The sequence below is a fragment of the Antechinus flavipes genome, chromosome 6 (assembly GCF_016432865.1).
Source record: "Antechinus flavipes isolate AdamAnt ecotype Samford, QLD, Australia chromosome 6, AdamAnt_v2, whole genome shotgun sequence".
Taxonomy (NCBI): domain Eukaryota; kingdom Metazoa; phylum Chordata; class Mammalia; order Dasyuromorphia; family Dasyuridae; genus Antechinus; species Antechinus flavipes.
This window is the reverse complement of record NC_067403.1, coordinates 245,368,016-245,381,364: the sequence shown is the minus strand read 5'-3', so window position 1 is coordinate 245,381,364 and position 13,349 is coordinate 245,368,016. Positions and strand designations below refer to the sequence as shown.

The following is a 13,349-nucleotide window of genomic DNA, read 5'->3' as shown; positions in this document are numbered from 1 at the left end:
GTCAGAAATGAATTTATAGAAATAGAATATTAGAAACTACTGAAAGAAAAATAAGATCAAAATAATTTCACTACTTTTTGATGGAGTAAGAATATAGGAACCTCTCACTCACCCAAGCAAGTTTCCAACACCTTTGCAAGGAAGTATTAAAGCAGATGTTGTTCTTGTTGGCTCTTTTCAATCATATCTTTTTTTCATGACCCAATTTAGTTTTTGTTTTTTGGGGGTGGCAGAGATCATGGAGTAGTTTGCTGTTTCCTTTTCCAATTCATTTGATAGATGAGAAACTGAATCAACAGGTTATGTGACTTTTGAATTACATAGCTAGTAAGTGTCCAGTTATGAATTTCAACTTCTGAAGATGAATTTTCCTAAATCCAAAAAGAATGATCTATCCACTGAACCTTCTAGCTGTCTTCTCTTAAAGCAGATAGTCTTATCTATTATAGTAACTCCTTAAACTCATAGAAGAAGCTCTGCAGTTGCATTTTAAAAGATTACTTTTATAATTATAATAACTTTTAAATATTTTACTCATAAACTCTACCATTTGCATCCAAATACTCACACTTTCCTTCTTTGACTGTTCTTCCTATTCTCTATCCTTTCTTCTATTAACACATATTGTTTTGAACTATTCTATTTATCACAAAAAGTTTTTGATGAGCTATAAGTATATAATGGACCTGAAAAGTCGTAAATATTGGAATTTGTTTCCTAGGTACCTGAATTTGTATTTAATAAGAACAGATTCCTTAGCATGCTGATTAATATCTTTTTTTCAATCTGGCCTCCTTTAATCCACAGTAATTGGACTCTGCCTCATGGACATTCTATGAGTTCAAAAGTTTTGCTCAACAGTATATATTAGCAGGACAAATCTTTCTGATATTCATAGAGGGAGCATACTCATTGAAAAGAAACAAAAGAGAGGAAATTACATTTTGTTAATAAACTTTTGTTAGTCACTCTCTGTTTCTCTGTCTCAGTCTCTGTGTTTGTCTCTGTCTCTGTCTCTTTCTTTGTCTCTCTCTGTCATTCTTTATCTGTGTCTCTCTCTGTCTCAGTCTCTGTGTTTGTCTCTCTGTCTCTGTCTCTTTCTCTCTTTGTCTCTCTCTCTCTCTCTCTCTCTCTCTCTCTGTGTGTGTGTGTGTGTGTGTGTTTCTCTCTCCAATTATACTGTGAGCTGTAAGAGAGTAGGGATTCTCTCTCTCTCTTTTTTATTTATATGACCAATACATATCACAGTACTTATATGATTTTCCCTTCATTTCTTCATTCATTTGTTCATTTATCCATTTCCTCACAGGTCTAAACCTGGATTCCATGTACAATTTATTTTAGTTTGTATAGTGACTCAGAATATATCTATTCTGATCTTACACTGGGACTAATTCTGTTGTAAAAGGATACATGATTGACAGAGTCTAGCCAAGATCTCAAGATTTTTTTTTACATTTAATAGTATTTTTCCCAATTACATGAAAAGACAATTTTCAACATTGATTTCTTTAATGCAGAGATAATGAATTTATTTTACTTTCTAACAATACCTCTTTTATTTTCAAAATGCTTCCAAGAATTTACAATAAAAATATATGCAAAGATAATTTTCAATATTCACCCTTTCAAAACCTTGTGTTCAAAAATTTCCCTCTCCCTTTCCCTCACCAACTCCTTTAGACAGCAAGTAATCCAATATATGTTAATCAATTCTTCTATACATATTTCCACATTTATGATGCTGCACAAGAGAAACCAGTTCAAAAAGGAAAAAAAAATTACAACAAAAAAGGTGAAAATACTATGTTGTGATCCATACTGTCTCCAGTCCTTTCTATGGATGCAGATGGCTTTCTTCATCACCAATCTATTGGAATTGGCCTGAATCACTTCATTGTTGAAAAGAGCCATATCTAATCATATTCCACAGTGATTTTTGTAAGATTTTGAGTTCCAAATTAGGCGATACATATATAATCATCATATTAAACATATTTCCAAATCATAATGTTCTGAAGCAAGAATCAGAACATGAGAAAAAAAATGATTAATAAAAAAAAATAAAAATGTGAAAATAGTGTTCTTGGATCTGCATTCAGACTTCATATTTCTTTCTGTGGATATCGATGACATTTTTCATAACAAGTCTTTTGGAATTGTCTCAGATCAGTCTTTTGCTTAGAAGAGCTAGTCAATCAAAATTGATCATATAATGTCATTGTCATTCCACACAATGTCCCCTTGGTTTTGCTCATTTCACTCAACAACAGTGAATATAAGTCTTTACAAGATTTTTATTTTTTTTATCTGCTCATCATTTCTTATAGAATAATAATATAGAACATAGAATAATTCTATAATAAATAATAAGAGTAATGGATTAGTGATTATATGAAAATATATTACAAAATTTATGTTCTTTAAATGAATAAGAAGTTTTAAAATTATAAAATGCAGATAGTCACTTGATAAAAAGTGTTTAGGGAAAAAAAAAGATTTCTATGGAGGGTTAGTGGAAATGAATAAATCTAATGGAGAGAACATTTGAAGAAGATCCAGTGAGGCACAGTAGATCAGCAATAAGTGGCAAAGTTTGGGGAAAATAGACTTGGGAAGCAGTGACTGGTGGGAGTAAAGTTGGACTGCAGAGATACTATATGCATAATTGTTTGTCTTTGATAGAAATTGAGTTGGTTATATATTGCTTGAAATTAACTATATCAGATTCTAGAATACATATTTGATAATTTTTTAAAAAATTGTTAAAGAGTATAGTATGATATCTCTCCTAATATTTATGTCCCAGAATGAAATTCCTGAGTTACTATATTATTCTATTAAATATCCCCAGTCTTGGTACAAAAAGAACACACTGTATGAAAGTCAAAATGACATGTTTAAAAGCATTATTAAACTAGATATTAGCTCCTGCCTTACATTAGGGAAACAAAGACATGAATATTCTTATAAGTCATTCTCAAAATAAAATTCACATACTCAACAACCAATAGATAGGAAAAAAAAACCCTCAAAAATAAGAAAAAAAAAGCACTAAGATTTCAATATGCAAAAAGCTTACAAAAAAGTAAATTTAAAAATCACAATAATGTAGCAGTCTCAAGAAGGCAATGGAGAAAATATATTTTTAAATATGTGAATTGCCTCCACCATTCCAAATGTAATATAAAATTTTGTTATTAAATTTGCAAAAAAAAAAATTCTCATACAAGACAGAGAAAAAGAGAGATAGAGAGGGATAGTGAGGCAGAGAGTTAGAGACATATTGAAAGAGAGAGTATTGTACCAAAATGAATTTATAAAATAATCTTTCATCTTTCCTAAACTATTTCATACCACTTAAGGACAAAATGAAAATCATAGGTGTACTTTATTTTGATTATATGCCAAAATAAAACAAAACTATACAGAAGATCTCACATGTTGAAGGACACCAATCACCTCACCTTCTAGTTCAAAATGAGTGAATAATCAAAAGGCCAAAATATAGAAGATTATATCAGCAGATTGAAAGAGAAAAAAATGACATTCAAACTAGAATTTAGGCCAATAATAAAAGCAATTTAAAGTTTATATTTAAATCTTGTACTTTCATTCAAGTATCTCTTTTAAGTATAATATTGATAAGATTTTTCGAGCTGTGACTAGATATCAACTTACTTTAAGAAATAGAGATAAACACAGCTGAGTGGATTGTTGTTTGCAAAAGCAGTGTCAGTAAAGAAATATAATAGCAATAAAAACTACTAAAAATTTTGACTGCATGAAATGTGCCAGAGAACACAAAATTAGAGAACTCATTTTTCAGTATATACTCTGTGAGACCACTACTGGAAACTGATGTTGCATTCTGTATTCCACTTTTGAGAAAAATCTTTAGTAATCTAATAAACACTCAGAAGAAGGTGAAAAGGATAATTCAGTATTTCAAGAAACAATATCAGTTTCAATTCAATAAACTGGAGTGGCTAATATAGAGAAGACTAAAAGGAAAAGTGAATTGAAAGTCTTGCTATGAGGGAGTAGAATCAGACACTTTCCACTTGACACATGTGGGAACAATGAATAAGGAAAAGTTTAGAATTGCAAAGAGACAATTTTAAAATCAATGTAAAGAAAATGTTTCATTACAAATTGAATATCCAAAAGAGGTTTCTTTTGCTTTGGAATAAAATGAACTGTGAACTCTACTGCAATGACAAAGGGAATATGTTTTAATAAAACTTTTGTAAACAATCTTGTCCTCAATTCTTGTGAAAGAATTATTTTTCAGTAAAAATTGTAATCAAAGTATATTATGAATTTAATATTCCATTAATTTGCATCATAAAAATAAAAAAATAGACATACTATTGAGCATAACCACAGTGTCACAAACTTATTTCTTGATATTTATATAAAAAGAAGATTCTTCATTAAATTTATGTCTTCTCTATGTGGTAGACTGCCAGGAGATCCTAAATGCAATTGGAAGTAGAAAACCTATCTATTATTTCAGAATTTTTAAAGACATACAGAAAGACAGCGGTTTAAATGAATATACACAGCTTTTTCTAAAATGCAAAATTCATCTAATAATCAAAATATAATTTTCCTAGCATAAAGGAAAATGAAATTTTAAAATCTTCAAGATATGTAATTTATCCTTGAAAGCAAATTAATTGTATATATATTTTTTCCTCTATATCCATTTTTTCTATATAAGTTTTTTGATTTTGGTTTCTTTATTTACTTGTCATTCTTTGTCTCTGTCTACATATCTGTTTAGATCTCTCTCTCTCTCTCTCTCTTTGTTTTCCTTCCTCTCCCTCTTTTCAATCATATTTAAATTGACATTTTTTTTAAAGAGGTGAGTTCACATAATATTGGACATAAGTAAAAATCATGGTATGATTGCATTCTAAGTGTTTGTTGATATTTGAAACTATTTAAGACGTAACAATTTTCTGGTTCAGCTCTTTCACAATCTAAAAAAAAAGGAAGTAGAAACATTAAGCAGATATTTTCTTTATTTTCAAATACAGTTTCTTGATTGCCTCCATTTATGTACACTTCAATGAAATGTAAAAACAAGCAAATGTGTTATTTAATAGAGATTGTGAAATAGAATAAAACAAAAACAAAGTTTATATATTTTACTCAAGGTCCCATGACCTAATTCATTTAGGAAGCAGTTTTCTCAGTGCAGCAATGACATCCTTATTTCTCAGACTGTATATCAAAGGATTGAATACAGGGGTCACAGTGGTGTAGAAAAGAGCAAGCACTTTGCCTGATCCTGCTGATTGCCTAGATTTTGGCTGCAAATACACAATACTTCCAGACCCATAGAATAAGCCTACAACCATGAGATGTGAGGAACATGTTGAAAAGGCTTTGGATCTCCCTGAGGTTGAGGGCAATCTCACAATGGTAGTTATGATTTTGACATAGGATGTGAGTATCAACAGAAAGGGAGTTATGACAAATAGCAATGCAATAACTTGGACAGAGACTACAATCTTATATGTGTCTCCACAGGCCAACTCTAATAATGGTGGAGCTTCACAGAATATATGATTAAGTTTGTTAGGGCCACAAAAATTCAGAGAGAAAATCAGATAGGTCTCCTCTACCAATACTGGGACTCCAATAACCCAGGACACCACAACCATTTGGATGCATACTCGGTGATTCATGATGAGAGGATAGTAGAGAGGTTTACAAATGGCCACATAACGATCATATGCCATCACTGCCAGGAGCAAACACTCCGCTGCTCCCAGAATATAAAGGAAACATGTTTGTACAGCACAATGTAGGAATGAAATAGTTCTCTTCTGGGTCCAGAGATCTGCCAGCATTCTGGGCAGAGTGACTGATGTGTAACAGATTTCCAAGAAGGAAAAGTTTCCCAAGAAAAAATACATTGGTGTTTGGAGATTTGGATCAATCTTGGTTATGACAATGAGGAGGCCATTTCCTATCAATATACTTAGGTAGATGACAGAGAAAATGCCAAAAAGAAACCCTTGGAGGTTGGGAAGATCAGAAAATCCCAGGAGAATGAATTCCTCCACAACTGTGAGATTTTCCTTTGCCATTGGGTTTGCTGCCTAAAGGAAAAAAAAAATGAATTGAGAACCAGCAAATCACTTTATTTTTATGCTTTTTAACAGAGAAGAAAAGGTTTGGTCTTATGACTACAAATATTCCTCTGATATTCAATATATTAAGTTTAGTATGTTTTATATGATATATTTTATATATTATATTTTTCAAAACTTTTTAAATTTGGGGGACAAAATTACTTCGTGATTATAAATACTGTTTGTCTACTAAAATCCTAATCAATGCTATGACTGTGTTTCTTGCATATTTTGTTGGAAATATACAATCAGATAAAGACATCTGGCAAAATTGTAAAACCATTCTTAATTCTATTATCAACAAGAAAAATACAACATCATAGTATATATATATATATATATTATTTTTAGAAAATGACAATCTCCTAACAGGAGGGATTTTAGTTTTTGTATTAGATATAAAAGAGTAAAAAAAAAAAAAAGAAAGAAAAACATAACTCATTACAACAATGAATTCCTTCTTGTGCTGAACATATCAGTCTGCCCATCTTTACTCATATAATTATTTTCCCATTACAAAGCTTTCCCCAATCTCTTTAGCCTGTAACATCCATTTACTCTTAAAGGCCAGGTTATTTCTTGTACTCTTCTGTCTTCCCTCCATCATTAACTTTTATAATCATTTGCTTTCTTGAATGATCATATTACAGGATCTATACCAAGCACTGGTCAATTAGCAAATGGCATCTGCTTAACTGCAGTGTTCTTATCCACATGTATATTTTATGTCTCCTACTGTGTTCTAAGCATCTAAATTGCAAGTCATGTCTTATACCCTTCTGTATCTCTTGAACTGTGTCTCCACATAGTAACTGCTCAATAAAGTTTGTTAGGTAGATTTCATTTCCTCTATCACATATCTTCAGCTATAGGTTTTATCTAAAATACCTCCCCAGTTAATTGATGCCTTAAATTCAAGATTTAGAGATTCATTAAATAATGACCAGTTTTTAGTCCATTTTAGTATCTTTTAATTTGTCAAATTCTATTCTTCTTTCATACTTAATAATGTAATATTTTTTAGCTCATTCCCATTGCAATGTTCATCTGACATCTTTTCACTGGAAAAATAAGATAAGTTGGAAAAATATAATATTTTGTATGTTTAAAAATGATCATCAATTAAGATATGCCCATTCATAAGCATTACATGGTAGTAATGAAATAGTATATGGAGGGTTGTAAGTTCTCTTAGAATGATAGGTGCCAAGAAGACTGACACCTGTGCCCAATATACTTCCTCTCCAGCTACCTTGGATTATTCATTGTGGAAACATGTTACAATAGAAAAAATATGAATTGTAGATATAGCTAGATACATTTTTTTTTATTCATTACTGGTGAAGAATGAAAAATCTCCCACATACATCTTGCCAGGCATAAAGCTCAGCGTATATTCTAAAAATTGAATCTTTGTTCTTTGGATAATCTGTTTGCTCAATCTCTATTGCTTATTATGTTCATAAAATTCAAAATTATCACAAAGATCAAAGATAATAATCCTTTTCAGATCAAAGAAACTGAAGGCAAGGTAGCAAAAGAGTTCAAACTTACCTTTCTCAGATAGAATGAAATATTATTCAACTCCTTGCTTTTTCAATAATGATAAGGGAAATAATATAAGTACATAATAAAGTACATTCAAATCCTTTCAAAACTTTGTGAACATTAATGTACCAGCAGTATAATATAGGTACCACAAGTATTCTGATTTTACAGATGAAGAAACTGAAGAAACCGAGATTCCATATGAATGACCTTGCTCAAAATTACATAGTTGTAAAGTGCTAAAGAGAAGATTTCAACCTGAGGTTTTCATGCCTACAAGTTCAATGCCCTTTTTATGAGCCTATGATTCTTCTCCCTTAAATATTACAATGCACCAAATCCACCAACAAATTCTGTAAAATAGACCAAGATTCTTTGTAAATATAAATTTTGGCTGAAATCATTGAGCTCTTCGTTAGTAGAAATGATTCTTGCCCTTTTTAGCTCTCTGGGGATAACACCTCTCCCAGGTCATTTTCTTTTCTATTCTTTCTTTTTAATGAGAGAAAAGGTCTTTTGGCTTAAAGTCCAATCATCAAATCATCTTTTAATGAGGCAGGATTTTATAAGGGAAAACAGTCCTGAGTTTTGAGTCAAGGGATTATATTGAGGCCTTAGATAGAATGAGACTTGTCTCTTTATTGTAAGGATACAGTACTGTTTTCCTTACTGTTCATTTGTAAAATGAAAGCAATGATATTTTCCATTTCTTGCTCTACACTATTATGGGAAGATAAGAAATTATCAAGTAGTAGCCTGTTTTGTAACTATTCACTATCATAATTGGAAGAATTAATCATTCATTCTCTTCACTTTTTCAAAGCAAATATTTAGAAAAATGCAACCCTTATCATGGACCAATTTGTCTCTTCTATAGCATCCCACTACTTAATGAAACATTAGGGAAGGGAAGGGACATTAGGGAACATTAGGGAGGGAAGAAGGAAAAGACAGGGAAAGGAAGAGAGAAAGGGAGAGGGAGGGAAGGAAAAAGAGAAGTGGGAGGGAATGTCAACATATGCAAATGAAAATTGAAATTCTTCAACACTAATATATGATGGCTCTCTACCAGGAGCTGAACTCTCTAAATATATCAGTTTTTTTTTTTTTTCTCTTTCTGTCCAGGTCATCTATATTGTATTCCATTGGCAACTAATTCCAGCATTTTTTTTTTGTCAATTTACCATCATGAATATATCCTGTCATGTTCACCCTTTTCTAATTTTACTTTTTCTAAATTTACTATTACATACATAAGATTTTATCAATTCAGTTATTTAATTGCTTAAGACATATTTATTTTCATAAAGTCACATTCAGTTATTGAGGTCATTTCATCAAATGACTGAGACATTGGGATTCCTGATTTTGCTCTTTACGTTAAAACTTCAAATTCTTTTCCTTTTTTTTTTTTTTTTTTTTTTGCTTTGGATGGTTGAATATAGACAATTAATTTCATATACTTTAACACTGGTCTATTTCTGATTTTAATTCCTTATGAAATAAAATCTGATTTGTTTAATTGCTATTGCTTCTGCTTTATCATAATATTCAATGTTGTCTTAGAAATTAAGAGAGAGAGAGATAAAGATGCTATATATAGATTACTTCCAGAAGTAGAGGCAAGTTGCTGGAGTAAAAACAGGAAGCTTCTTGAGCTCTCCCAGTTTTTCTTGAAAAAATACATAAAATCAAGCCTCTGAATGGAATCTGATAGAATGAAATCACTTTCAAAATAGATGTGAAAAAATTCAAGAAACATCAGTGTCCCTGGAGTGAAAAGGATGTTCAGCTGAGCTCAGACTGACTCTGAGAAAGCTGGTGAGAGGGTCTTAATCACAATAGATCAGTGACTGAGACTTTTGGTCCTGGCTCAGAAGAGGAGCATTTCAAAGAAGCAGCTTCCAGTCCTAGCTCAGAATGCAAATTCTGGGGAACCATGTTCTTTCCTGAAAAAAGCAGATCAAGCTTTTCACCTACCAAAAAAAAAAAAAAAAAAAAAAAAAAAAAGGGCCTCTATGCTCAAAGCCAAGGTTCAGAGCTGCACAGGAAGCTTGAAAATGTGCCACCTTTACCCCAGGTGCAAAGCTTAAATATAAAAGTAAAAAAGAAGAAATACCAAAAGAAAATGATCAAGAAAAAAACAACAACAATGACAAAAAGTTGGCCATAGAAGGCTACTATGGTGACAGGGGAGATCAAAACACTGACTTAGATGAGGACAAAATGTCCAAAGAGCAAATCTCAAAGAGTGATGCAAATTAGTCTCAAGTACAAAGAGGCTTCTTAGAAGAGCTCATAAAAAATTTTAAAAGGCAAATAAGAGAGATAGAAGAAAAAAAATGAGAAAAGAAATGAGATATACCAGAGAGAATCAACAGATAAGAAAAGGAAGGCAATTCCTTAAAAAATACAATTAGCTAAATGCAAAAATAAATAAATAAATAAATGAGTCCACTGAAGAAGGCAATATATTCATAGTAGAATTGACAAAATGGATAAAGAGATACAAACTGAGGAAAAGCACATATTAAAAACTAGACCAGGGCAAATGGAAGGTATGACTCTATAAGATATTAAGAATAATCAAACTTAAAATAATGAAAACAATAAGAAAATGTGAACTATCACGTCGGGAAAACAGCTGACCTGGAAAATTAATTTAGAAGAAACAATTTAAAAATTTTGCTCTACCTGAAGGCCATGAGCAAAAAAAAGACTGGGATAGCATTCTTAAAGACATCATCAAGGAAAACTGCACTGATGCCCTAGAAACAGAGAAATAATTATTGAAGGTATTCATTGATCACCTTCAGAAAGAGATTCCACAAGGAAAATCCCAAGGAACATTGCTACAAAACGCCAAAACTACAATATTGCAAGCTGCCAGACAAAGACTGTTCATGTATCAAGGGGCAACAATCAGGATTACCCAGGATCTAGCAGGTTCTACAATAAAGGAATGAAGGACCTGGAATACCTTATTCTGGCAAGTAAAGGACGTCAGGTTACAACAAAGAAATAACAAACCAGTAAGATTAAGCATCATTTTTCAGGGGAGGTGATGGATCTTCAAAGAAGTAAGAGATTTTCAATTATTTCTACTGAAAAAAAATGACAGAACTAAACAGAAAAATTTGAACACAAACACAAGAGTCAAGAGCAACATATAAAAGTACATGGGAAAATATATATTATTTAAAGTTTGACCTGTATACATCTCTAAATGAGAAAATGACATTAGAAGCTCTTGAAAATTGTATTTATCACTGAGGCAAAGAGAGGGGGGACAACATATAGACATAGAGTATGGTTGTTGATGGACTCTAATGTAATGATGTCAAAGAAAAAGACATTAATGGGTGGAAAAAGGTATTGGGGCATTAAAAACTTCATAATCAAAAGCAGAAAGGCAGAAATTGTAAATACTTCATTTTTAGACCATTATGCAATAAAAAATATTTTCAATAAAGAGATAGGGATAGATTTAAAAATTGGAAATTAAATAATCTAATTCCAAATCTACTAAAAACTATTAACAGCTTTAGCAAAATGGTAGAATGTAAAATAAGCCCACACAAATTATCAGCATTTCTATATGTTACTGACAAAGCCTATCAGCAATTGATAAAAAGAGAAATTCCATTCAAAATAATGTAGACAAAATAAAATATTTGGATAAATATGTGCCAAGACAAACTATATCGATACAATTACAAAACATTTCTCATAAAAAGTTCAGTTTAAACAGTTGGGAAAATCTGAGCTAATTTAATAAAACATACAAAATTACAAAGATATTTTATAGAATTAGAAAAAATAATAGCAAAATTCATCTGGAAGAACAAAAATTTAATAATATCAAGGGAATTAATGAAAAAAAAAAAAACAGTACAAAGGACAGTGGCTTAGCAGCACCAAATGTAAAATTAGATTATCAAGCATCACTCATCAAAACATTTGGTACTGGCTATAAAATAGAGTGCTTGGTCATTAGAATAGATTAGCTACCCATGGAACATCTATAGTAATCTAGTATTTGATAAAACTCAAAACTCAAGTTTCTGGGATAAGAACTCTTTATTTGACAAAAAACTTCTGGGAAAACTGGAAAATAATATATGAGAAAATCAGCAAAGACCTGCATCTCACACACATATCAAAATAAGGACAAAATGAGGAAATGATTTAGGCATAAAGGATGACTCCATAAACAAATTATGATAGCACAGCATAATTTACCTATCAGATCTTTGGAGAAAGGAAGAATTTATGACCAAAGAAGTATGAGAAAACATTATGAAAAACAAAGTGGACAATTTTGACAACATTAAATTAAAAAGATTTTACACAAAGAAAACCAAGAGAAACAAGATTAAAAGGGAAGTACAAAGCTGTGGGGAAATTTTATAGCCAGTGTTATTAATAAAGATCTCCTTTCTAAAATACATAAAGAACTGTATCAAATTTATAGGACTACAAGTCATTCCCCACTTCATAAATGGTCAAAGAATATGAACAATTTTTAGATGACAAAATTAAAGTCATCTACAGACAAATGTGAAAAAATGTTCTAAATTAAAGTTTATTGAGAAATGTCCATTAAAACAACTCTGAGGTACTACTTCAAACCTTTCAGATTGGCCAAGATGACAGGAAAAGATAAAGATAAATGTTAGTGGGAATGTGGGAAAACTGGGATGCTAATTTATTGTTGGTGGTGCTATGAAATGATCCAACCATTTTGGAAAGCAAATCTTCCAAAAGGCTATCAAACTGTACAGGATCTTTGACCCAAGAATGCCAATACTGGTTCTATATCTCACGAAAATCATAAAGGAGGGAAAAAGACTCCCATGTACAAAAACGTGTGTAGCAGCAGCTATTTCTGTGGTAACAAATAATTGGAAAATGAGTGGCTGCTCATCAATTGGGGAATGGCTGAATAAATTGTGTTACATTAAAGTGATGGAATATTATTGTTCTAAAACATGATGAACAAGCTGATGTTAGAAAGTCCTGGAAAGATTTACATGAAGTTATGCTGAGTAAAACAAAGGAGAACCAGGAATAAATTATACATAATTACAGTAAGAATGTCCAATGATCAACTATGAAAGACTTAGTTCTTCTCAGGGATTCAGTGATGCAAGGCAATCCCAACAGATTTTGGACAGAAAATTCCATCTCCATCCAGAAAAAGACACATGGAGATTGAATGTCAATCAATACATGCTATGTTCACTTTTTTTTTTATTGTTTTCCTCTCTCGTGTTTTTTTTTTCCCCTTCTGTTCTGATTTCTCTCTCCCAACATGATTCATATCGCTATGTGTATTGAAAACAAGCAAATAAATAAATAAAATGAGGGAAAAATGATACTATATATGTGTAATCATATGGTTGTTTTCTTTAATTCTCAAGGAGTACCCAAATTACATCACTATGTTAGAATCACAACACCCTCTCCGATGAGGGGATGTCATATATGGCATTGCCTTATAGTCCTGTATCTTCCATCTCACACTATCAATTCTAAAGTTCTTAAGAAAGATCTTGAGAGTGTCTTTGTTTCATTTTTTCTGGCCATATTGTGAGTGCCTGTGTTCTAGAGTTCTCCAAGAAATATTCTTTATCACAAATGTACATTTGC

General features: G+C 31.5%; 1 protein-coding gene across 1 annotated transcript; it reads right to left on the bottom strand.

The window, feature by feature from the left end:
- Nucleotides 1-5,180: 5,180 nt before the first annotated feature.
- LOC127540499 (olfactory receptor 10AG1-like) lies at nucleotides 5,181-6,116 on the bottom strand. The gene has a single exon (XM_051965216.1). The coding sequence runs from the start codon at nucleotides 6,102-6,104 to the stop codon at nucleotides 5,181-5,183; it is 924 nt and encodes a 307-aa protein (XP_051821176.1). The 5' UTR covers nucleotides 6,105-6,116.
- Between the last annotated feature and the right edge of the window lie 7,233 nt (nucleotides 6,117-13,349).

Bases quoted from the DNA above. Each gene is read 5' to 3' on its own strand.
- LOC127540499 (XM_051965216.1), bottom strand. From the start codon at position 6,104: ATGGCAAAGGAAAATCTCACAGTTGTGGAGGAATTCATTCTCCTGGGA.